The 27,313-nt window shown below is 39.7% G+C and overlaps 1 protein-coding gene across 2 annotated transcripts in view; it reads right to left on the bottom strand.

The window, feature by feature from the left end:
• Positions 1-26,357, bottom strand: part of LOC114106471 (sodium/glucose cotransporter 1) — a 66,856-nt gene extending 40,499 nt beyond the window's left edge. For both annotated transcript variants that reach the window (XM_027953421.2, XM_027953422.2), the window contains exons 1-3: positions 26,223-26,357; positions 19,785-19,856; positions 717-821 (exon numbers count right to left, since the gene is read on the bottom strand). In XM_027953421.2, the coding sequence (XP_027809222.1) occupies positions 717-821; positions 19,785-19,856; positions 26,223-26,357 (312 nt within the window). The remainder of the gene's footprint in view (positions 1-716; positions 822-19,784; positions 19,857-26,222) is intronic.
• Positions 26,358-27,313: the final 956 nt, after the last annotated feature.

Below are 27,313 nucleotides of genomic sequence, written 5' to 3' on the forward strand. Positions count from 1 at the left end.
ATGGCTAGAAAGGTACTGGGGCCTCATCTTTTTAACACCAAAAGGAAAGAGAAAAAATACTCTCACCATCCTTCCAGTGTATCTCCCATGCTACTCTGGTGGAAGGAAAACAGAATGCCTGGGCTCCTAAAGCCATGCTCCTCCATCTGCATCCCAGGATGGCTCTGAGGAGTCCCTTAGTATTTGAAGCTCCTCTGGACATCAGTTGACCTGGCTAAGTGCTAAGGTTCTGCTATAGTTTGGGTATTGTTTAGCATGTCCCCTAAAGGTTCTGTATTAGAGGCTTAGTCCTCAGCATAGTGGGAGGTGGTGGAACACAGTATGAGGCGGAGCATAATACGAGGTTCTTAGGTCACTGTGGGTGCTGCTCATGGAAGGGATTAAGGTAGTTCTGGAGTGACCCCTTGGTAGTTATAGAAAGTGCTATAAATGCCTGACTCTGGCCCCACCCATCTCTCTGTCTTCTTATTTTGGGTGATATTACCTCTCACACACAATGCTGCTATTGTCTTCCACCAGGAGATGCCACAGTCAAGTGGGTCCCTCACAAGGACCTGCAACAGGCTACTTGGACTTTTGACTTTCAAAACCATGAGCTAAATAAACCTCATCATCATAAGCTTAGCTGACATCTGATATTTCATAATAGTAACTCAAAACAGACAGGTACAGGTTCTTTTCCACTTCTCCAACACAGTGGCACTGATGCTACTCACATTCCATTCAAAGGCTCCAATGGCGATCCCTGAAGCTGCTCCAGTCCCAGCTAGCCCCACGAAGTGGCCACTTCCAATGTTACTGGCAAAGAGAGAGGCTCCAATCTGGAAACACAAAGATAAAGTCAGGTGAAGACTCTATACATGAATGGGACATTCCGGGTAGGCCAAAGAAAGAAGAAACATGCCAGCCAAAAGAGGACAACTGAAACTTTGACTGTGCTAGAATTTGTTGATACTACAAGCTCCCAAGGCAGACGTGGGGACTTGGGAAATAGTGGAGATGAAAGGAAAGAATTGGCAAAGGAGCAGATGATCCCCATATCAGATCATCTGTAAGTCTTTTGTGAGCCTAATGTCCACTAGTGAAGATGATGGGAAGACATACATCATGCCAGGATCCTCTAAAAGTCCCCCGCATTCAGGGCCTGTACCATTCATGTCTGTGTTCTCAGCATGCCTGGGGGCTTCGAGCCTTGTCCAACATTGGCTTTCAGTAAATATAGATAATGTTCTTAAAAGGAATTATTTAAAAGAAGCCTCTGGGTCTTGGTCACCTTGTCAAAGAACAAGGGGCATGGAGCTGATAATTTCAGAGTGATTCCTACTAAACTATGTAATTTCATGTGGTGCCAAGTAGCAAAAGATAATATTAATAATAACACCAATTTTCTAAATCCATAAAGTATTTTTATTTTTAAAAAAGGGCACAGTGGTGCACACCTGCAATCCCAGCAGCTCAGGAGGCTGAGGCAGGAGGATCACAAGTTCAAAGCCAGCCTCAGCAATAGCGAAGTGCTAAGCAACTCAGTGAGACCCTGTCTCTAAATAGAATACAAAAAATAGGGCTGGGGATGTGGCGCAGTCATTGAGTGCCCCTGAGCTCAATCTTCGGTACTGAAAAAAGGTGGGGGGGCGGGTGCTGAGATTGTACAGAAAATGCACAAAACACTGCAAAGATATATATATCTAAAGACATAGATTAGATTTCAGATTGGAAGGACATATTTAAATACCAAAGAGTGGAAATCTAAAAGGAGAAAGGAAAATGAATGTCAGTAGAGGGGGCAGAGAGAGAAGAGGGGAGGGGAGGGGAGGGGAGGGGTGATAGTAGAGGATAGGAAAGGCAGCAGAATACAACAGACACTAGTATGGCAATATGTAAATCAATGGATGTGTAACTGATGTGATTCTGCAATCTGTATATGGGGTAAAAATGGGAGCTTGAACCCACTTGAATCAAATTGTGAAATATGATATATCAAGAACTATGTAATGTTTTGAACAGCCAACAATAAAAAATTAAAAAAAAATAAAAGGAGAAAGGAGAATGTGACTGTGAATAGGAGTCACAGAAGAAAATACCAAATGAAATAGGAGGGATCTTTGCACTGACCAATCCTAATACTGTGCCACCAACTTAATTGCATCTGAGATCCAGAATAACTCCAGAGAGTTCTAGAGTCTTCCTATAAGCAGGAGCATAAGGAACAAAATCATTTGATAAGTACAAAATATGTACAGATGCTTTTCAACTTACAATGTGGTTATGTCCTAATAAAGCCATCCTAAATTGAAAATATTTTAAGTCCAAAATGCATTTATTTAATGAACCTGACCTGTTGAACATCGCAACTCAGTCTGGTATATTTTATTAAAAACTGTATTGAAAGTGAAAAACAGAATGGTTGTACTGGCACAGTTTCATACCACAATAAAGTTGAAAGCATTATTAAGTTAAGTGATCATAAGTTAGGGACCATCTGCATAATTATCCCCATCTTTGCTAAACAAATAGAAGGATATTTGTAGTTGTTTGTTTATTTTCCTTAAAAAGATCCAAATCTGGAAGAAAATATGTATTTCCCCAAAGAGAGATTACTCCAAGAAACTGTCCTAACTATACCAGCCCATTTCCCCAATATAAGGCAGATGGAACTCAGTGCCAAATGCTAAGTCATACGACAGGGATCTCTCTGAAGGCCCAGGCAAAAGGAGGCCTTAGAATGATGAGGAGGAAACAATGGTGTAAATGCATTCATTCATTGGCCCAAACAATGTTAACTTAGCAGCTATTAAATGTGTCTAGTGCTATTCTAGACACTGGAGATTGAGCCACAAATAACATAGATGAAAATATTCACAAGAAGCATAGTAAATAAATAACACAGAAAGAAAGGTCGGAGAGTGGTTAAGTGCTGCAAAGAGAATAAAGTAGGGGGAGCATGACAGAGAGGTTAAGTGTCAGAGAAAGTCCCTTGGTGGAGGCAATCTTTAAATTGAGATCTAAAGGATACAAGCTACCTGTGCAGAGGTCAGGGAGAAATCATTCCAATAAAGCAAAAACCTCCAAGTGGGAGAGGCATGCATGGTTGAGAGGCATAAAGACCAGAGGAGAGTGGAGTAAGGTAGGCCAGGAAGAAGGTGGTGTGAGATGAGCCTGAATAGTCAGGAGGCGCTGGGTAATGGAGATGCTGGTAAGCCAGGACAGGAGAAGTGGATTTTATTTTAAGTAGATGGGAAGCCAGTAGAGGGTTTTAAGCAGAGGACTGACAAGATCTGGTTTGTTTGTAAGGATATCTCTAAATTATGTGTGGAGTATAGGGTTGGAGGGGTGAGGAGAAAACTGAGAAACCAGGTGTGAGGCTATCTCTACATCTAGGTAAGGATGGATGGTGGGTTTATCTAGGTTGGTAGGAGTGAGATAAAGTCAAGCAGAGAGGTTGGGGGTAGGTTTTACAAAGTCAACAGGCTTTATTGATGAATTTGATAAGAAAAAGAGTAACTCTATGATTTAGATTTGAATAACTGAGTAGACGCCATTCATTTAGAATGAGGAAGCTGGGAAAGCAGGTAGTTTAGAGATATCAGCCTGTGTCTATTCAAAGCTTGATGGGGATAAAAGTCTACTTTTAATAAAAAGAATGTTCCTAAAATGGCCCAAATCTAGAATAAAACATGTATCTCCCAAAATACTGTTTACTCTGAGGAACTGTCCTAACGATAACCGGTCCTGATGCATTATCTTTTCATTTATCATCAATCACTTGATAAATTATTAAGCCTAATGCCATACTATTATGGACAATTTAGAACTTAATTATCAGAATGATTAACTGGATTAGATTAATCTTAAATTCAAGAGGTCCTCTCTAATATCCCTCACTTGAAGGGAGATGTTGGACTTTAAGACATGTCAGGCTGTCCTGTCCCCACCCAACAATCGGAGTGAGATAAAATGTAGATAGGAGTGCTTTGGGTGCTAGAAGGTTTTGGGACAGGTTAGTTTCACTTCTGTCAGAGACACATCCTCAGTTTTTTCTGCTCTCCTTCCTTTGACCCCAGAGCTCACAATCATTTACCAAAATGCTGACTCTACCTTCATAATGTCATTGAATCTAGCACTATCTATATCACCCTTGGCTGCCTACCATTCCCCACAACCTGACTACAAAATATTCTTCCAGATGATCTCATGGATCTCCCTCCTATCTGTCACTTCACCCACCACCCACATGGACAGTTACCTACCGATGCAAAACTTCGATCATGTCACTTCACTCTTTGTTGTTGTTGTTGTTGTTGTTGTTAAATATACATGACGATAGAGTGTAGTTTGAAATGTTACAAATACATGGAGTATAACTTATTCTAATTGAATCCCATTCTCAGATTCTCCCAGACCCTACTTCTCCCATAGACCTGCCAAGCAGTCTTACTGACAGCTTCAGGCTTAAAGACATAGTCCTAGGTATTCAGCAGGATTTCAAGGCAAAGTTCCATCCAGTGCAAAAACAGCATGAACTTAAAAATTCCAGTTGGAATGCTTTCTTTAACCCTTACTATCTGGGTGCATATAAGATCTGTGAGCCTTCCATCTTCTCTCATGACTGGCTGTACAAGAGTCAAATGAGATGCTGAATCAGTAATGACTGGCACTCAGCTGGTTCTAAACAGCTGTCCCTTCTCTCCTTTGTTCTCCCACAAGGACAATAATGTCACCCTAAAGGATATTCACAAGACCTACATTGGACACCATTAGGGACTGTCCTGTGTCCTTCCCACAAAATTTATGTGTTGAATCCTTAGACCCCAATATGACTATATCTGGAGATAGGCACATAGTGGATATAATAAGATTAAAGGAAGTCATAGGGTAGGGCCTTATGATATTATAGGACTGGTGTGCTTACAAGAACAGGAAAAGATACCAGGAATCTCTTTCCTTGCACACAGGGGGAAAAAGGCCATGAGAATACAGCAAGAAAGCAGCTGGAAAGTCAGAACGAGAGGATTTGCCAGAAAACAACCCTGAAAGTTCCTTGAAGAGTTAGCCCTCAGAGTGTTAGAAAACAAATTTCTGTGGTTTAAGCCTTCCAGCCTGTGATATTTTGTTATGGTTGCCTGAGAAGCCTAAGATAGACACCATTGCTTTATCACCTATGCGCCTCTGCCAGATTGTCATACTGTTCCTCTGCTCACAGGAGCTTATTAATGATAATTTATCACAATGATTTCCTAAACACTATCTCTCCACTCCACCCATGTTCATGCCCATTTGGGAATCACACCCCCTCTAGAGAGTAACCCAATGACATGAATCATGTTCTCTGCAATTTCCTCCGCCATCCCTTCTGAATTTGGGATTTAGACTTTATCTAAAATTTCTCCAGCTTGACCTTGCTTCTGACTAGCAAACCCTCTTCATCCCCTGATGAGGTGAGAAAGGCTGTTATAAACATTTACACAGTTTTACTGCCACTGTGCTTAAGGATCTGTGTCAGACCAAACCCAGCAGGTTTGATGGGATGGTAATTGGGAAAATAACATAATGTCATACCACAAAAGGCAAAAAGACTATGTGGTTCCTTTTGCCTTTAGGCAATTCATGATCACATTTGACTGCCTATATTTCCTGTCCAACAAGGTTGGCAAAAAAGAAGATAGAGAAATTAGAGAATCTCCCAGAATTTGATGGATCCATGCATATCAGCTTGATTCCCTCTTGCAACACCTTCCAAGTGATGGTCAGCTGCATACACATCTCTAACAAGAACTCCCCACCTTTTCAGGCAGCTGAATCTATGGTAGACCATTTAATTATTTTATTAAGACTCTCTTTACCTTGACCTGAAACTTACCCATGTCCTACTTCCACCCCAGTGATACAGAACAAGACAAATCTCTCTTCCACAAGCTCTTACTACATCTAAAGACAGAGGTAATACACTCCCCTCTTATTCTCCAATCCAAGCTTCCTCTTTCTGTATGTCTGCTTCTCCTTATCCATGGACTTGAATCTCATCACCCTGTTCTTCTCAGCTTCCCTTAGTCCCATTCCTCTCCCCAAGTGGGTCTTAAAACCAAGTAGATTAATCTAGACACGAGCTGTCCAGAATGAGACAGGGTGCCCTTCTTGCCTTTCCATCTGGCTTTAACATCCTCCAGCTCCAAATTCTTTTTTAAATCTTCACGATTCTTGGCAGCACTGAAGACTGAGCCAGTTCCTCTAATTTCTAGCACTATTGGAGGATTGGTCTCTAAATTGTTTGGAATATTTAACAAGACCAGTTCTCTTCTCATTGCAATTTAGATTCTTGATAAGACCAATTTGGTTTGCCTTAATACAGTCACTTACATTTTTTTCACTCCAATCCCTCCAGGGTTTGGCACAATTTGGATGACTTCCTGTGAGCCTTCTCTAAAGGGAAAATTAATTAAACCACAAAGGAAAATATCCCAGGCAAATCATTTCTCCCCACAAATGTTGGAAACTAGTGGGGATTGCATCTATCTTTTGAACCAAAGACATTACTCTATTTAATAATAACTCCTTTAGTGCTTAACTCAGTCCTAGAGATGTGTTCCCAGAACTTGTACTATTCACAGTGCTTGGCAAACCAGGGAAATCTGCTTCCCTTTGGAGCTTGTGAGAAATGCAAACCCTCAATTGCCTCCCAGAGACTTACTGAGTGAGAGTAATAAGCACTCCACTCCACGTGATTCTTATGCACAATTAGGCTTAAGGAACCTGCTCTAAACTGTATTAGAAGTCATCATTCTCTCCTTAATGTTGGTTTGACCTCTCTTGTGAAGCAGAAGAGCAGTCCCTAGCTAAACAATTACAATGCTAAGATCTGGAGGATAAAAAGTTGGGGATAAAAGAGGCTGTCTCCAAAGTCCCCTGCTTTACTTCCAGAATTTTAAAGGTCTGTTACCAGGGCATTTATCCTTCCCAATGGGAGATACTATTACTCAAACCACATGTCAAGATATGGCATGAGGACTGAACAAATCTTTGGCCGTCTCACTTCTAAAAATCTCAGAGTTGACAGGCTCAAATTAATACTCCCAGGATATCCTATGTCACAGTAAAGTTATTGAGATATCCAAATGGAAGAGTCAAAGACTTTGTGGGAAATACTTCCACAAAAAATTTACCTTAAGAAATAGGATTATTAGGAGTTTCCAGATGGTGATCCCAACCACCAGAAACAACAAAAATGGGCTCTGATATGGCATGGAATTCACAGGAGGAATAATAGGCACTGAAGCCTCTTCACAATCAGGACAATCCTACTTTCTCCAACCCCATCAGCCCTGCCATGTCCTGTCACATCCTCTACCTTCTGGCAAAATCACACCAACTCATGCTCTGTGTTTTCCTGACTCCTGTGTTAATGTGTTTTCTCATCCTGAAACTCCCTCTCTGTTGAGCTCTGCCTTCCAAAACACTGTGTCAGTCATCAAAATGAGGCATAGTCCCATCTCATCACTGATACCATGCAGAGCTAATCTCTTCCCCCTCTGATCTCTTGTCCCACATGCTGTCTGTTCCACTCTCCTGGTGCATTTCACACTCTATGCTGGTACAGTAGTGCCCCCTTATTCATGGTTTCACTGATAACAAATGTTTGAATGTTCCTCTTGGGAAAACAACAGGAAGCATTGCAACCAAATGCCTTGCAGTTGCAATTCTTCCTACTGACTGCACGAAATTGGGACTTTTCACAGGAATATGCCAAGGTACACTCTATCCTGAAGGAGAGGCAATAAACTTGGCCCTCCAGGCTTACACGGGGCTCATAAGGACAGCAGGGCATTCTAGAGAAATGTCTCTATGAGATGTCAATCTGGCACCCTGTTTAGCAGTAGTAAGAACAATACTACAAGTGGGGTGGGGATATATCTGATATTATGGGTTATTTTCTATCAAACAGACAAAATCTTTTTAATGATAATACTTGGTATTGGCAAGTAAATTTTCTCTTCCCTATATTTCTGGTATAATTCATCTTATACTATATAAGGACTTATACTATTTGGGGGACTCTATCTTAAGCAAATTATCTGACATGCAAAGATTTATTTAAAAAGAACTTCATTAGTATGTTCATTGCCATGCAACCAATACACCATATAATCCCTAAAATGTTTAAATTATGCATGTGAGCATATTTGTACATAAATTAATGAAAATATCCAAATTTCATAGAGGCTATCTTTGGAAGAAAAAATAATAAATACATTGTTTTACTTCTTTATACTTTTCCAATTTTTTCACGATGAGTTTCTTTTATTTTATAATCATAACACAGTCTTTAAACCTTTGACAATGAAAGACTACAATTCCAAGGCTCCTCTCTTAGACTCACTGGCAGAGTCTGAGAACTAAGAACAAAGTTATGTATTTGTTTTGGGGGATGTAGAAAAAGACATGAAATGTCACTAAATACTAACTACAATAATGTTTTGTGTGACAAGAAATAGAAGATGGACATCTTAATCTAGGTTATCTGATGTTAGAGTTGGAAATACCTTGGAAAAGACTATGGTTAACATTGCTATTTTCAAATGAAATTAAAATTATAGTTCAGAGGAAGATGGTGGTTAAAGTTTATACATTATCTTTATTTACACCCTAGGGAAAATAAGCCTGAGCATACTCAAGACCTCTCACCTAGGAATCAAGAATTACCCAAGGAAATGAACAGGATCACCTTTGTCTTCTAAGTTAAAGATTAGGAGCAGACAATGGATTTGGGAAAGTATGCTAAATGCTTCAAAATAGTGAGTAGAAAGGATTTTGAATGTTTACATACACACACACACACACACAAATAAATGTTTGAAGTGATGGATATTACAATTATTCTGTTCTGATCATTACACATTTTATATATGTATTGAAAAGTCACACTATACCCCATAAATATGTATAATTATTCCAGGTCAATTAAAAATAATAAAAATAGGGAGGGGGCATAAAGTTAGAAATGATGGTAGAATGTGATGATCATTATTATCCAAAGTACATGTATGAAGACATGAATTGGTGTTAATATACTTTGTATACAAACAGATATATGAAAAATTGTGTTCTATATGTTTAATAAAATTATAATGCATTCTGCTGTAATAAATAAATAAATAAATAAAAGAAAAAATAATAAAAATATGTATCTTTAAACTACCCTGTATCAAAAATCATGTTTGAATGCTTTAAAGACTCACACAGCCTTCCTTCCCCTCCTACTAAGCACACTGGGAACCATTCAACCAGGTTCTAATTTTGGCTCTGCCATCACAAACTATGTGACCTTAATTCAGTCACTTTCTGCTTTGAACCTTAATTTCCTCCATTATAAACCAAGAATAAGACTCCTTCTTACCCTAACCCACAAGGGTATTATCGCACTTAAATGAGATGACAAATGTAAGAGACCTTTAAGAAACATTTGCCCATAAAGTAATACTATTCTGAAAAAACACTAATAATGTTTTTACATGACCTGTGTTTTTATGAAGCTTTCATTGTGTTTTTATGGAGTGCCCTGAGTTTCATCAAAGAGCCAAAGTTATCGGTTTCTCTTTGAGGGAGAAAGATCATACATCAAATGAAATTGCACTCAACAAATTTCAAGAAACTAATTTCTTCGTTAATTAATCATGTAATTTCAAGAATATCCAGAACACTGAGATGGTACCCTGTTCCCTGCTTCTGTCCTCCTCTTTAAAGGACAGGACTTCTTCTCCATCCTTCTCTGGGCTGTGTTAGACACATCCATTGGGATGTCCTCCCAAAAGTGATTCTCAAACTTTAGCACACATCACCATATGAGATTCCCAATTAAATATGCATTTCACATAAGTAATGAATATGTTTTTAAGTATAAGTACATCCTGTGCAATATTTGGGATAACTTATCCTACAAATGTGTTTATTGTTTGACTGAAATTTGCATATAACTGAACAACCTGTATATTTATTTGTAAAATTTGGCAATCCTAATTAAAATCACCTAGAAGCTTTCATTGCTCTGCCTGATTCTCTAGAGTTTCTGATGCAGTAGGTCTAGGTTAGGGCTGGACAACTAGCAAGGCCTGGGTACCTCACTTAGAGAGCCCCACACTGGGAAAATAAGAAAAGGAAAGAGGAACACTGACTTTAACAGTGCCTCCAAGTGTTAGGTCATGAAGGTTAGTTCACTTTATCTTATTTAATGCCCACAAAGTTTGGTAAGGTGATATTATTCATCTTAATTTTACAGATGAGATTAAGGATCAGAGGAGTGGAGTGTCTTGCCCAAGGTCCCATAGCCAAAGGTTCTTAAAGTCCAGGAGGCAAAAGAAATGTTTCAGCCCTCCACTGACTTCCCCCTTTTCTGACAGTTTCTTCTAATTTCCATGCAGGGGCACCATGGGAAGAGACCCTCCTCCCCATATCTCACTGTAAACTCAGGAGCAACATGTGCTCTGCTGCATTTTATTTCCTCCTTCACCTTCTCAGGAACTGTTAATATTTCTCTCCATTTAGAAACTCTCTTTTCAACAAGGGTAATTTGAAAAGGTTTAACATTGGACAGTGGCCATCTTTCAAGAATCAAACTTCCTGGATTGAAACAGGAAAAAAAGGTGGGGTTTGTATATTCAGAATATTTTATTTCTGAGTCTCTGGTAAATATTTAGACACAAGCTTTGCTCCAGAGTCATCATAACCTCTGTTTACTCTACATCAGCTCATGTGCCCACAGACAATGGTTGTCTTTCATTCATTACATGCATGCACATCTCTCCCCTGACCAACAAAGTGATGAGAAGTCAGGAAGCCACTGCCAAAGTTGGTGTTTTCCCACCAGTTTTTGGCACAAAAGACAGGTGAGGTCTTCTGATGTCATTTAGAGGTTGAAGGGACTGGACACCAACCCACCCACCAACAGGTGGACCCATCTTCGGAATCATCAATAATTCAAAATGCCTGATTAAATGTACCATATCTCTCCCATGCTGCCCCTTTTCAGTGCCTTTGGCCATCTGTTGTTTTTTTTTTTTTCTTTCTTAGATTGCTCATCCCCCAATTTTCCTTATTTTATATTTTAAAATTTTTATTTGATTCATAAAAAGTACACATACTGATGTGGTATGTAAATGCATGTATACAATGTGTAATGATCAAAACAGTAATCATTTCAATCATTTCTTGTTTCTGGATGAGTTCTTCTGATCCTTTAGGTCTTAGCCTAAATGTCCAATCTTCAGAAAGTTCCACCCTAGGTAGGCAAAGAAGACCCTTCTCCTTCCCACCTACCCTTAACTCAAATGCTTTTCTTTCTTAACACTTAACTGTTACTTAAAATTTTATATGTATCTGGTAAAAATGTGAGTGACATACACATATATGCATGCATATAAATGGGCACCTATCACAGAATCTGGCACACAGTAATCACATGTAGTTGTGGAAAAAAGAATAGCAAAGCATAAATAGATAAATGAATAAATGACTGCATAGCTGAAGGTAGAGGATCTACAAATTAGATAAAATAATGATGATAATGATGATAGCCAACCCTTGATTAGTACTGACAGTATCCTATCATAAGTTATTCATATGCACTAACTAATTCAATCCTCACAATAACTCTACAAGATAAGTGCAATTATCTCTATTTTGCATTTGAGGAAACTGGGGCACAGAGAGAGTAACTCACCCACAGCCATGTAAATAAAAATGCATGGGGCTGAGATTTTAATCAAGGCTTCTAACTCCAGAGTCTGTGCTCTTATCTATAATTTCAAATCACCCCCTTAACATGAAGTTTGCCCAAAAAGATTGATATAGTTGCCTCTGACTTACTTTGCCACATGCCAAAATAGACAAGGAAAGCCCAGATATATTTCTTAATGCAAAATCCAAAGACTTCACTTTAGCTGATAGTTTTAGCACTCTTCTGGATTTGACCAACTGGAAACATTGATTGAAATTTAGTTTGTCCTTTATGTCTACAGAAGTGTTAATTTGTTAGAAAATACTGGGAAGGTACTGGGAAGGTAGCCAGTGGGAAAGGGAAATCTGGAAGCTTAGGTACAAACTAGATGACAGCAACTTGGCTACATGTCATTTGACTGATGCCTAGGAACACAAAGAGGTGAGTGGCACATGATGCCTAGGAACCCATGGGGAGGTGAATGGCAATACATTTCTCAAAGAAGCTCCACAGCAGAGACTAAGATAAGAAGAATGGGAGGCAAATTGCTCTTCCAAAAAAAAAAAGTGAAGAAGAATGAGACGGAGAGAAGGAAGATGAGAGGAAAAAGTAGAGGACAGCATGAAAAGGAGAAAGCAAGAGGAAGAGAAGAAAGGAGGAGAAGGAGGTAGAGGAAGAAGAAAATGAGAAGCAGCAAAAAGAGGAAGAAAGGAAGAAAAGAAGGAGGAAGAGAACAAAGGAACCAGGTTATTTAAGAGCAAAACAGGAGTTGGTAAAAATTTTCACTGAAAAGGAGATACATATTATGAGAATTTTCAAGTTTTACAAAAACTTGACTCAAACTGACAAAAAAACAGTCTTGAGATAGAGAGGAAGCATGGCCACACCAGATTTTACCAAGATGACCAATGTGGGCTGAAATTAGATACTCCACCACAGGCTCATGCCACTACATCTGGCATCAGACTGCACCTGTGGGAGACCTTGAGTGAGGTGATTGCTAGTGGCTTGGCTTGGTCCACAGTGAAGCTTATGGAGGAAGCTTCATGAAGGAAGTGGATGGACAATGGACTCTGCTGACATTTATTGTTTATTAATTATTAAGGTTCTAATGAGAAAAATAACGAACCAATGAATGGCAGAACTATCAAAATGACAAAACCATTAGATATAAGAAGGACCATTGTAGTTTCTTCATTTAGAAATGGTAATGATAATAATAATAATAATAATAATAATAATAATAATAATAAATAATATAGAAATGAATGTCTGTGAATGTACCACAAGAAGGGAAGCCTCAGCAGGAAGAGTATCATCAGGTATCAGAGGGTTTATTCTACTATTCTATTATTTCATTTAATCTGTAAAAATAGTTTCCTTTAGAAATGACTTTAAAGGAAATTATTTTGTAGATGTTCCAAGTTTTATGAATATTGGAGAAAACACTCAATTTTAAATGGTAATAGAATATAAAGGTTTCTTAGTGTGCAAATAAATTTAATCATGGCTTCAATAAAAAAATATATTTTAAGACCTATAGAAATAATTTAAATATTTTCCTGTATGTGTATTTCATGTGAATTTTTGTTTTGTTGGGTATTTTGTGTTGGAATGTTAGAGTTAAACATAAATTAGATAGTAGATACAGTATCATTTACCAGAATGCCTACCCTCCAAACCAACATTGTTTCTTTATTTCTGAATAAATACAACTTGTTTCAAGAGAGTTGTGGCTAATTAAAAGTAAATTTCAACAGTAGTCAAAAAAACAAAATTGGATACTCCAATTAAAGACAGACTTGTTTTTCCAGTTTTACTATTATGAGACTTAAAAAAATAGAGCAGCAAAAAACATTTTCTCTGTGCACAGGGACAGAAATTTGGAGCCCTGCTGGAGAAAGACTTTGAGTTGGATCCTGCATCCTCCCTATTTCCTGAATTCTTACCAATGCTTACACTAGAGAAGAGAATGCAGACTGAGCTCTCAGGTGACACCACCAAGCGGGGCCAGCATGAGGATCTGTAGACATTTCCCTCTTCTCTCTCCCTTTTCTCAAATTCAGCTCCTATTTCCAGTGCTTGCATTCATTGAAAGGTCTTGGAGCAGGTATTGTAAGGGATAAAGAAAAATTATGAAAAGTATAGGATTAGACCTCATCAGAGGGTACTGGGATAAAAAAGAACACAGATGGCTTTTTTGCTGGTGGAAAGCAATCCCAACAAGAAGACAGGGCCCAATGGACTTGGGTGGTAAAAGGAGGCAGAAATCACTTCTCTGAGTCTTTTGAAGGATAAACTACTTGTCTTTCCTTCTCATTTTGTCCTGGGGATTTCTTCCTTAGTCGGCTCTTGTCTCTCCTGTGTCCATTTGCCTAGTTCCTGGTCTTTTCTCTCTGATTCATGAAGTCCCACCTGTATTGGGCCTGCCAGGTTTTTACAAGACCCACTTTGGGTCCTTTAGTGGCATTGTAAGGGGCCAGACTTTGGTTTGATCATTAGCTTTAAGAGACTTAAAGTTAAATCTGGTATATTTTTCTCCATAGGTTTTAAAAAGTTTAAGAAGATGTCTTCTTTCTCCAGGGATAATTTTTATCAGGGTCTCTGGTCAACACTAAATGAAAGAAGTTCTTGGTTTTCAGATTAACCTTTAGACCACACCTATCGGCCTCATAAATGTTCTCAAAGGACAAAGAGAAAGAGACCTGAATAACCAGAAGAACAGAGAGAGTCCTAGCTTGGTCCTTATCTTTGAGTGAACTTGGGCCATGGAGTTAATCATCATCCTTATTATACTTTCAAATTAGATCACTGAAAAGTCAATCAGATAAGTGATGTGACAGTCTTTGGGAAAAGTTTCTACTTGAAAAAGAAAAAGTAAAAGAGCTACCATTGAGGCTCACTACCAATACTACTCTGAAACTGTACACATGTTCTCAAAACAATAAGTCTTGTCCTTTGCCTGTTTTTGTAAATAAAGTTTATTGGAATACAGCCATGCCCATTCATTAATTTCATGGATACTTTTGTGCTACAAAGCTGAGTTGAGTAGTTGTGACAAATTTCACAGCTACAAAGATGAAAGTGTTTACTATCTAGCCTTTTGCAGAAAAAGTTTGCCAACACTTTCCCTAAGGCACTGGGATACAATGCTTTCTGTAAATTCTCTAACAATAAAAGAAGAAAAGGAATTCTGGCTGTCCAGAGACACTATAATCCCCATGGTCTTCGCTGATAATTGATGAACTAGTGTGGCCATACCCATTTCCTTTACTTTCCCCTTCTCTTGGGCATACAATCTTAGAATTTCAGTCCTGGAAGAGCCTTTGAGACTCATTGAATGATTTTGCCGTGGCCATCAGGCCAAGAGAGATGCCAGCTCTGGAGAGCCTCTGGCTTCTGTAATGATGTCTTTGGGCCAGCACATTTGAGAACCGATATTTGAGACTCCTCATCTGACCCCTAAAATTAAAGAGGAAACTCTTGAAGCCTTAGAGAAGTTAATGAATTTCCCAATGTCACAAGGCTTGGTTAAGTCAGGTCCTTTGGTTCCTTGTGCAGTTCTCACTCCCTGCCCTTTGGAATGCTTACTTCTGAGTAGAAAGAGTTCCCAAGGGTTTGGCCCAGCCTTGTTGTGCCCCATGCTCCCATGGAGTCCACTCTGACAATGTATCATTATGACCAAATTCCTCTCCAAAACAAGAGTTCTCCCTAGGATGTATATCTGGGGGCCTATTTCTCTGAGTAATTTCTGCTGCTTATAACCCAGGAATAGGAAATTCCCTTTCAAAACTCAGCCCCTAAGTTTCCTGGCCTTCCTGCATTCGTATCATCCATATCCCTCAAATAATCATTATAATACAGCACACAGGGAGCTGCTAGTTAAAAGTGCCCAAAGTGCCCCCCAAAAAGGGAATCCTGAGCTACCAACCAGTCCACAATTACAGAAGTACAACTTTATGGTTTCTGTTACTCAGTTGAGTTGGCTTGGGTTGCTTTAAGAGTGATTCAGGCTCCTGCAGGGCCCCCCACCCCCTGCCTGGCTCTCTGTGGAAGCTACTCTTCTTGTAATTTCAGCACTGGAGTCTGCTGTTTCCCCACTAACTGTCCCTCACTTCTATTCGTAGGCCAAGGTACAAACTCCTTTCCTCTACCAGACTCACTAACTTTTTAGGAATGAGGCCTGTTTTAGAGTTCCCAGATTTTCACCTGGAGTACGTCATAATGACTCTTTCCAAAGCTCCCTTAGATCCTAGAAATGCACAGAACCAGCCTCTTATATCCAGTCTCCTTTCAGATTTTATGAGCTGATTTCTTCTGACTTTTCTTGTGGGTAACACTATAGCTCTCCATGCCTCAAGTATCAACCCAGGGTCTTCCCTTCCTAAAATCTCCCTGGGCCATCTTTCAGAAGCTTATCTGGATGTATTCTCTTTCTACAGCACAAAACAACTGGGCAAAAGGCAGAAGGAAGGGGCACAGGTTCCACTGTGGCACTGAAAGTTTTTGCCACAGCCAGCAGGCCAAGAGAGATATCCCCACTCTGGAGAGCCTTTGATTCTGTAATGTCTTTGGGCCAGCACATTTGAGAATTGATATTCTGGTTATGGACTTATTGAACAATGACAGGTTTGAACTGACTTCATATTATATTTCAAAGAGAAATTGAGATGTATAGTTTTGACGATGTTCTAAATTTTTCAATTTTGGAGGGAAAGTTCTTAAATGCGTATTTTCTTGATTTCCATGTTTTCCTCTAATTCCTCCTTACAGGTGTATATCGCTATGTATTTAAAAAAATGTTTTAAATTCTAGAATGAAAATCACTGTGGTTATTTATTTTTTCTAAAGTAGCAGTTTTTAAACTTTGATACGTCACTAGAATGTTGTTCTCAAACAAAATGTGAGTTGATTCCCCTTATATAAAATAAATAAAAACTGAGTTGCTGGGGAGTAAAGAGGAGAAAAACCACCACTGAAGCATTTCTTCAGAGCCCAAGTGTTTTAGTGAACATAGTATAAAAACACTTTAGATTGCAACCATATTTGGTTTTTTTATTTGTTCTTTTTAGTTATACATGACAGTAGAGTACATTTTGACATACTTAATACAAACATGAAGTACATCTAAAAGAATGTAACCATATTTGTGTTAGTCAGCTTTTACATTGCTAATACCTTAGAAAAACAACTTAGGGAGGAAGAATGTATTTTGGTTCATGGTTTCAGAAATTTCAATTTATATTCAGTTAGCTCCATTGTATGAGATGACACAGAACATCATGGCAGAAGAGCATGGTGGAGGACAGCTATTCAGTTAATGACAATGAGGAAGCAGAGACAGAGACAAGGAATACCCTTTAGGGCACACCCCCAACCATGTCCACAGCCTATAGTTTCTACCACCTCCCAGTAGTTCATTCAGTTATCAATGGATTAATCCACTGGTGAGGTCAGAGCCATCATGATCTAATCACTTCCCAAAACCACCATCTCTGAACATTGTTATACTGGGAATCAAGCCTTCAACACATGAGTCTTTGGGAGACATTTTAGATCCAGACTATAACACCATATTTTAATGCATCTAAGACACCAACTATCATAAAATGTATCATGTATCTCAAAGAGAGAACAAACATTGTCAGTTGACGTATGGAATGCTTCAGATTGGCTTTGAAAATCAGCCCAACACAAATTAACGTGATTCATGTGTGTGTGTGTGTGTATACATATTTTATTTATACTCCTGAAAATCAACAAATTCATTTTAAAATGCAGCCAATGTGTACCTGGAATTGATAATTTGCAGGAATTTAAGTAAATATGCATATAAATCATCTCAATTTATTCATACAATGAACCTAAAAGTTAAATTTAAGACATCAGCAGCAATAATTTCAGGAACACTAAGCTTCCCCTTACTGAGCACTACTAAATACCATGCACTAGATAGATGCCAACTGAGGGAGTTGCCTTGGCACTGTGAAATAGAAAAGGAGGGAACCCTTCCAAACTCATTCTATGAGGCTAGTATCACCCTGATGTCAAAACCAGACAAAGACACATCAAGGAAAGAAAACTTCAGATCAATATTCCTGATGAACATAGATGCAGAATTCTCAATAAAATTCTGGCAAATTGCATACAAAAACATATTAAAAGATTAATTTCATTTTAAATAGATTATGTGACCAGCGGTTACCACATTGGACAGGACAGCTCCAGAAAGGATACCCAAACTTTGCTTGAACTTTGGGATCAGAGCTGCCACTTTCACACCTGCTTTTAGGAAGTACCAAATTCTAAACATGAAAAGATAAAAAAGCATGGACACAGAACTGAAAGGAAGCAGTAGAATAGGTGTGCTTCTACCCACAAGGAGTTAAAAAAAAAAAAAAAAAGACTACCATGAGGGACTCATCACAAAGTCAGCATCTACCCAGTACTTTTGGCCAGCATAAAGATAAAATATAAATCACTTCGAAGTCCCACTTACATGCAGATATAATAGGGTCGAACTAATAGAAACAGAGAATATGATGGTAGTTGCCAAGTGCTGACTCATACAGTATTGGGAATGGATAGGAAGTTGTTGGTTAAAGGGTACAAAATTTCAGTTGGGTTATATTAATTCCAGAGATCTAATAAGTAGCACGGTGGCCATAGTTAATAACAATAGATTGTCTACTTAAAAACTTCTAGGAGAGGGGCTGGGATTGTAGCTCAGTGGGGGAGAGCCTGCCTTGAAAGTGTGAGGCACTGGGTTCAATCCAAAGCACCACATAAAAATAAATTAATTAAATAAAGGTATTGTTTCCATCTATAACAAAATATACATATATATATATATATATATATATATATATATATATATATATATTTAAAAATGCTAGGAGATTAGATCTTAAATACACTTATTGCAAAAAACATGAGATAATGAGTCTATTAGTAAATTTGATTTAATCATCTCACCGTGTGTGTGTGTGTGTGTGTGTGTGTGAAAACATCACATTGTATACCATAAATGTATAAAATTTTTACTTGAAAAATTTTTTTAAATAGAAATAACTTCAGGAATAACCTAAGCAACTGTAAAAATTCCAATTATTAAAATTCATTCTAAAATAGTTGGTCAAAGGCCAACTTTAGGATGTAATGATAATCTGTGAAGTCCTCTCTGGGCAATATATATTAGAACAGTGACAGTCTTTACTTTCTTGCTTCTCTTTCTCCAATCAACTTACCACTGTCATCCCTTCTCATTGTATATATGTGCCATTACGCCCATTTTTCACCAGCCAATCTCACTTGTATTTTAATCCCAAGGAATTGCAACATTTGGACAAATTGTTCAATCAGTTGCTTCAATGAGAACTCTGGATCAAAATGGTCAGTGGGTTAAATTGATAACCCAGCCAGAACCCTGTGCTGATATGATGGGATGAATATCGTAGACTCTCTCACACCCATGCACCTGTCCTTTGATTGAGCTAGTTCTGTCTGTGTGAAAGTATCATAGAAAAAAAACCACTTAAATATGCAAAATATAAAATTCACCAAAGGTTAAGAACTACAATTGAAAACAGTGGAATTCTCCTCTTCCATTTATTCAGTGAGTGTCTCTATGTATCAGATACCACAAATAGCTCCAGAAAAGGGAGGACAATAAAATTGCTCTTAAATGAGAGAAAGTAGGAAAGAGGTAGCAAAAGAGCTTCTATTTACAGATTTTCCACCATAGAAGAGGTCCCCACTTCTCATAACACTTCTGGAAAGTAAATATAATCAATTCCATTTTATAAATAGAGAAATGGAAACTCAGATTTGTCCAAGAATACTTTGATCTGTGTGTTCTTGTTTCTCCACACTGCCCACCTTGTGAAGTTTTTTCCTTTATTTATCCCTTGATGAATTCCAACCATTACTTATTTAAATGCTATTCCATTAAAATAAGAGATTATAAATGCTCAGGAGACCTGGTGAGCATGTGACCCATATCCAGAATTTAGGGAAGAAGGAAGAATATGGGTTCCTAAAGGTAATACCCCAACACATAGAATTTCAGAAAAAAACTCACCGGCCACCACACCATACTTCGGCCTGCCAGGAAAAAACCTCCAACTGTCCCACGATTGGTGGAAAACATAGCCTAAGGAAGAAAGGGTCCAAAATTTAATAGAAAACTAGAAGAAAGACCTTACCAGCCAAAGGACATACCTCCTCATTCTGGCATTTTCTTTAACCACTCCACTTTTTGACCTTCTTTCACTTTCCTATTCCCCTGGACCCTCACGATACTTAGATGATGGAGGCAGGGCCCTACAGTTAACAGACAAGGAAACTGAGGCTCAGAAGGCTTAAACAATTCCCCTAGTGCCAGTGAAACAAACTGAAATTAAGGACAACTTCCTGATAAGTATTTTTCTGCATTGTGTCTTTCCTCATACTGGGAATAAAATCGTTAGCCTGGGGGATGCCAAAGAAACTGAGAATGGCAATCGCTCCCTGCCCCAGTCTGTCTAGTGCAGGTAACTAAATATACATATGTATGCCATCTGGCTTTTGTTTCTACAAATTATAACCACTTCTATGGGTCCTGTAGATAAACAAACTCACTGCTTCTTCCTAGTTTGACCAAACTGCAAAAAATTCATTTTTATTTTCCATATTTTGCCTTTTGTGTGGGTGGGTGGCCAGATCCAGCCAGTCAGGATCCAGGCAGGATCTCTGGGCTAGGCTGCTGGTAACACCAGCTCACTCTGCAATTGGCTCTGAACAAGCCCCTCCACCTGAATCTGTTTGTTTTCATATTAAATTGGAGGAAATGCAACTCTTAAATTTTTATTGGTGCATTATAATTATACATAATAGATTTACCATTATATGTGCATATTTACATACATGTACACACACACACACATATATACACAAAAAAAGATATAACAATACAATTCGGTTGATTTTGTTCCCCAGTACCTCTCTTTCCTCCTCTCCTCTAATACCTTTTGGAAATAGAAATTTTTACCTCTTTCTTACAAGAATATCAATGTACCAAATGAAAAATCATACTTTTGAAAAGTACTGTATGGTATGTGCATTGTATCTCAATAAAGCTATTGTCAAAAAGGAAAATACTGTAAGATTGCAAGATGTTGATACTAACTATTACATTAAAAAACAGACATTCAAACTCAATACAAATTTATCCCTCCCTGAAGATGTAAGTAGGAGCTTGCTGGAATCGTTCTTTGGCGATATATTGTGACTAATGTGGTAAATACAGAGAAAGGGGACAATTTCTTCTAAAAAGGGGATAAAAGGAAAGGCTTCCAGGAGTGGGCAGCATTTCAGCAAATGTTAAAGGAAAAGGGAGGGAGATTTCAGGAGTTCAGTGATCCAGAAGTGGAACTACACCAGGCTGGGGAGGGAAGTGGCAAATAATGTTAGTTGTTGAAACTGACTACGGCATATGAATAGGTAGAGTGGTAAGAGGTGAGCCAAGATCTCAAATGCCAGGCTAAAAGTTACAGGCTGTATTCATAAGCAATAAGCAGTCACTGAAGGCTTAGGAGGAGAAATATGACATGTATGTTTAATGCATGATGACCAGCTCTTCTCAAGCCTTCTTTGTTTCTGAGACTGCAGCTTATTTCTGTTTGAGCTCAGGCCCAGGCCCAGGTCCAGGCTTTCTACACAAAATGGGCAGTGTTTCTGCTCTTGTCCCTGGTCCTCCTCTCCCTTCCTCTTTTCTGTCATTGGCTTTCTCTCAGCAGACACTTGTTAATCTCCCTGAAAATATTAATGACTGATAGGGACTTAGCCCCACCAGACTCATGTTAAAGGAAAAGGGAGGGAGATTTCAGGAGTTCAGTGATCAAGAGGTGGAACTACACCCAGGCTGGGGAGGGAAGGAATGGCAAATAGTATTAGTTGTTGAACCTGAGACTGCAGCTTATTTCTGTTTGAGCTCAGAAATAAGCTCAAACAGAAATAGTTTGTTTCTTACAAGAATATCAATGTACCAAATGAAAAATCATACTTTTGAAAGGTTTGTGTTTTCATAGTTGACCATGATGCTAAAAGGCACCACTGGTCTAAAGAAATTCACCTCTGGTGGTGACAATTCAGGCATTTAGGAACTTTCCATTCATTTAGCAAACAAGTGTATAGCAGACGATATATTGCTTGGTGCTCACACTGGAGTGAAGTATTAGACATAGATAGTCCTTTAAGAAGCAGGATCATTTATGCATCTAATCTAATAACAGATTTGTTGAGCCTCCCTGGGTGTTAGGCAGTACTAGGCAGAGCACATCAGGGCTTTCTGGACTCCTAGCAGGGTCTTCCATCCCACTGAACATACTCTGAGGGCTCTATAGTGGATGTTTTGAGAATAACAGGAGAGCCAACAGATCTAAAAGCACATAAAAAGGTCACTAGGGCTGAAATAGAAATAAATCCCAATGACTTAGCCTCCAATGGTGGACTAGGGAAAATTCATTCTGAAGTCAAAGAAGGTGATACTCTCCAGCCTGATTAGGGAGACAGGAAAAGTAGGTTGAGGTCCAGACACAAAGTAGGTTGAGGTCCAGATACAAAGATTTCCAAGTTCTTCAGAAATGAAGAGACTAGAGGAAGAATGTAAGGGCAGGGTCTAGAATGGGGAGCTGGAGTAATTCAGAAAAGATATTGGAGATGTACCAAAGGTAAAGAGAGGTGCACCTCCGCAAGGCCTTTCCTCTCCAGCATGGTTATCCCCTCCTCATCTCTGCCTACCCATCCCTCAAGGCCTCTCACCTTTCACCTTCCCTGTGAAACCTTACCTGACACTCCCCCCATGGAAATATCTTCTATGAACTCTTTCCTTCCCCAGGCAAAAATAATCTCCCTCCTCTGAACACCTAGAGAACTCCATTGTTACCTTGTTCAAAGTTCTTACATGTTCTTTTACTTTGTGTTACCATATTTCAAATTTTTAATCCCTATAGAACTCAGTAAATGCCTTATGCATGGAAAGGCACTGTCTCATGATTAGGATAGGCACAAAAAGCTTCAAGGTCCTAGGGTTCACTTTGTAAACCATAGTATTAAATTCGCCGCTCTATCCTACAACTAGAAGAGAATAAACTCACAATGGCAAGCTGTGAGAGCAAAAGAAGAACAATTAACTCAGAATTTTTTTTGTTTGTTTGGTTGGTTTGGTTTTCTCAATGGAATACAAACATCATTGAGCAAAAGGAAGGAAATTTAGACTTCAGTTTAAATGAGGAACAGATTAAGAAACTGGAGATGTTGGGCCTGGAGAGAAGACTCAGGTGTGGCCTATTACCTTCTGATATGTAAAACAGGACAGTCACACTCAGTGCATCCTGCATATGGCATAACAAAAAATGGGAGAAGCCCCAGGATGTCAGGTTGAAGCTGGGTTCCAGCTCCTTTTTGTCAGAGCTGTTCAGAGATGGCCATGGGGCCACTGGGAAGATTTTCTTCTGAAAGTATTCAAGTCAAGGCTGTTGACAACTAGCCAAAGTAACTTTGACAAATGGGTTAAAGAAGAGATGTAAGCATAAGATGAAGAGGATTGAAGTCAATAAATTTAGGTCTCATCTTTATGAAGATATACACAGAAAAAAGAAACTCAGAACCATTTAGACACTGTCACTGTAATGCAGTGGCTGAAAGGTCAAAGGAGAGAGTATTCCAAAAAAGAATAGTGTCTTAGAGGGGGCAAGAAAGAATATTGAGAGAACATTGGGTTTGGTATCTATGACCTGGGTCCTAATTCCAGCTCTGTATTGATTCATCTGATTGACTTCTAGCCACCCTCTCTGATCCTAATCTGTAAAATAAAAAAAGTTAGGGTTCACCCAGACACCATTCCAGCTCAGGCATTAGACAGCATTCCAGCTCAGTACATAAGACAGGGGTCATTAAATTTATTCTGTAAGGAAAAAGAGCCTGATAGTAAATACTTAGTAGTTTGTGGGATACATGCTGCCCCATTTTTTGTTTTGTTTTAGTTTGGTTTTTGTTTATGACACTTTAAAAGTATGAAAAGCAGCTGGGTGTGGTAGTACACACTTGTAATCCCAGTGACTCTGGAGGCTGAGGAAGGAGGATCACAGGTTCAAAGCCAGCCTCAGAAACTTAGTGAGGCTGTAATCAACCTAGTAAGACTCTGTCTCAAAATTTAAAAAAAATAAAAATAAAAAGGGCTAGGGTGTTGCTCAGTAGTTAAATGCCTATGGATTCAATCCCTAGTACCAAAATAGAGATAGATAGATAGATAGATAGATAGATAGATAGATAGATAGATAGATAGACAGACAAAAAGAGAGAGAGATAAATGTGTAAAAAGTATTTTTAGTTTGTGTATCATACAAAAACAGGGTGTGGATCAGATTTGGCTCATGGACTATAATTTTAACAAACCCTAGCCAGTGAGAGTTAGAGGATAGTTGAAATGTTCCAGCATGACAAGGATAGAGATTCATTTTCAGAAGATATAAAGTCCCCCAAGAAGTCACCTGAGAGGAAATAGAAGTGGAAATAAATACCAAAGAAGCCACAATCCAAAGCTCAAATATGATCGAAAGAGACACAGACGGAAGAATATGAAACTACTGAAGAATATTGGAAGTGACAGGATAGTGACAGAGGGATGTTGCTAAAATGGGCCTGGACCCTTGTATCTGTGCAATCCAGGGATTAGGCATGAGTCAGAAGCCTATCCCAAAGTCACTCTTAACCCTTTCATAGCAAAAAGGGGAGTCTTGACTGGAAAAAATTCAGCATGTTAAATAATCAGGGTCCAGGGGCACTGCTAATGGGGGAAGATTAAATGTGCCGACAAATACTAGTAGGCTCATTAACCAGCATTTAAAAGGACAAGTGGTACTGATTCACAGATATTTCAGAAGTGCAAATACCATAAAAAATGTAAACATCTGTAGTACTGGCAGGGCTAAAGAGATTGGTTTACAAAACTGAGATTATCGGGATTGTCAGGGAAATGGGCAGTATAGCATGGCTACCAAATGATAGATTCACATCTTGGCTCCAGTGAATATAAGCTGGGGAGGAGTGGGAAGTATTAAGACAGACACAGTGACAGTGTGCCTGATACCTTGAGAAACCAGGAGTCATGATAACCTGAGTTCCAGGAACAACCCCATGTATTGCAAAATCTTAGGCAAATCACAACCACATGGGGTTTCAACTTCCTCTTTTGTTAACTGGGGATTAGCATTTATTTCTGTCGTGTGGCTTTTTGTATAGATGTTCTACCCAGCTAACCATTTTGCCCATTTTCCTTAACAGACCAGATTATTCAGAGTTTGGGTGACACCCTGTAGGGCAAATGAGATTCCAAAAAAAATTCCCAAAGTCTATAAAAGTTTGCAGATTCATCTCTGCAGATCCTCACAATATCTTTGAGAAGTCATAAGATTAGATGCAACTGTACCTATGTTATTCCTGGGTAAACTGGGGCTATAGGAAGCTATCTTACCTGGTCATTTTGTTTCAACGCTGAGAAAGCCAATATTCTGGCTCTTGCTTGAATATTTCCTACTGTTTTGGGGGAAGCTGAGAATATTGAGGAAGAATAAGCCACACCAACCCTATAATTTCTTTTAAAAAAATAAAAAATCCACACTTCCTTTTACTCCTGAAAGTTTCAGTGCCCATAGAAGGGTTAGTGCCCATCCTTCCCTCTAAGTCTGAAGGGTTCAACACAAATAGGTCTGACTGGCACAGCAGCCCCCTCTATCTGTCACCCCCATCCAGGACAACCCTTGAAAGTGGCTGAAATATTTGCATGCTTTTAAAACACCTTCTCTTTTAGTGTTAGGTGTGCCAGAGTCTGTCATAAATGAACTTTCCAAGTTCCAGGATGCAGAGAACAAGTTTCTCTGGTTTGGTGTGTCCCCAGAGTCCCAAGGGGAGACACATGCACTTCCCTCTCTGCAGCACCAGGGCACTCTCTGGTCTTCCTCCTACTACTCCATATAACTTCCCCATTCCTAATTAGCTCCAGCCCCTGGGATTCCCTGGCAAAGGCCTCTTGTTTAACCTTCCCCAGGAGCAGTGACATGGGTCAGCCTCCCCCACAGACTGCCCCAAGCACCTGAGCCTGACAGGGGCTGTGACTTTCTGGCTTGACACCATTTCTTTCCCATTTGAAGCTGGTTAACTAACATAAGGCAGTAGTCACCTGGTTGACCCTCTTTGCCTCCTGGCACTTTCCTGCCCTTTATACTCTCTCCTTGTCTCAGCAATCCTCCACCTTCCTTCTTTGCTCACAGGCCCCAGGAATCTCTTGGCTTTCCTGATGCTCCCCTGGGAACCCCTCTAACTGAAGTTCATGCTTGCTTGCCATCCACACATTGCACCCCTCAACACCTCTCAAGGGTTTCTAATGCTTTCCCACTTGCCTGCATCCATCTCCTGGCAGCTCAGGGACACCAGCCCTTCGTGCGCCCCCCTTCAGCTCTGGTCCAGGGTCCCTACATACCCATAGCCCGACGGCCATCACAACCACAAAGTAGATGACAATGACAGAGATGTCTGCAGCATTTCGGATGCGCTCATAGGATTCCAAAGGAGCAGCAGTGGTGGTGGGCGATGGGCTCCAGGTGCTACTGTCCATGGCGGTGGCGGCAAATCCCTCCCCCACGCCCGGACTGCTCACTTCTTATTCAGCCTCCGAGTTAATTATCAGCCCTGGGGGAGGGGATCCGCGATGGAGGGGCAGCCGGCAGTGAATCAAAGCTCCTGCACTGCTGTTGCTGCTGCTGCTGTTGCAGGTGCTCTGCACTGTCGGCCAGCAGCACCGGGATTGGAGTGCTGAATGAGGAGTCAGCCGAGCTGTTGGCGGGGCGGTGTCGTCCAGGACAGGTAAAGGCTGTCCCTCGAGCAGGGAGGGGCCGGCCAGGAGGTGGTGCCCGCGTGGCACAAAGGCCGAGGTCCTTTAGCAGCGGGAAACCACCAGGCTGCCACGCCTGGCCTGCCATGGGATTCCACCTGGGACAGAGCAGGAGTGGCTTAATAGAGGGATCACCGCCTGGGGCCAGGGACCTAGAGACTGTTGAGAGCACCTGCCAACTGCTGCTCTTGGACAAGTCCCAGCCCCTCTCTGGACCTGGCTTCTCCATGTGTAAAATGGGCACAGAGCTCTTCTAAGAAACTCAGCCAAATTCTTGGTCTTGGTGGAGAACATTCTGGGAAAATGGGAACTTGCTGGATGCATAATCATAATCCCTGGCCACAGGCATAGCCAGTCATTCACATTCCTGATTCCACCTCCACAGCCCCCAAGGACACTGTTACCCTCCTATAGGAGGAAGACACTGAGACTGGAAGAAAGGAAGCATTTCCTTACTCTGTGTCTCACCAGGTACAGTCAGCCCTGTATATCCCAGGATTTGGCATCCAGAGTACAGAATTTTTGCTTAAATTTTCCCTAAACAATACAGTATAAGAACTGTTTACATAAAACTTACATTTTATTAGATATTATAAGTAATATAGTATTTAATACATATGTGAGGATATACATAGGTTATGTGCAAATTCCATGTCATTTTATATAAGGGAATTGGAAAC

Source organism: Marmota flaviventris, chromosome 1 (assembly GCF_047511675.1).
Source record: "Marmota flaviventris isolate mMarFla1 chromosome 1, mMarFla1.hap1, whole genome shotgun sequence".
Taxonomy (NCBI): Eukaryota; Metazoa; Chordata; class Mammalia; order Rodentia; family Sciuridae; genus Marmota; species Marmota flaviventris.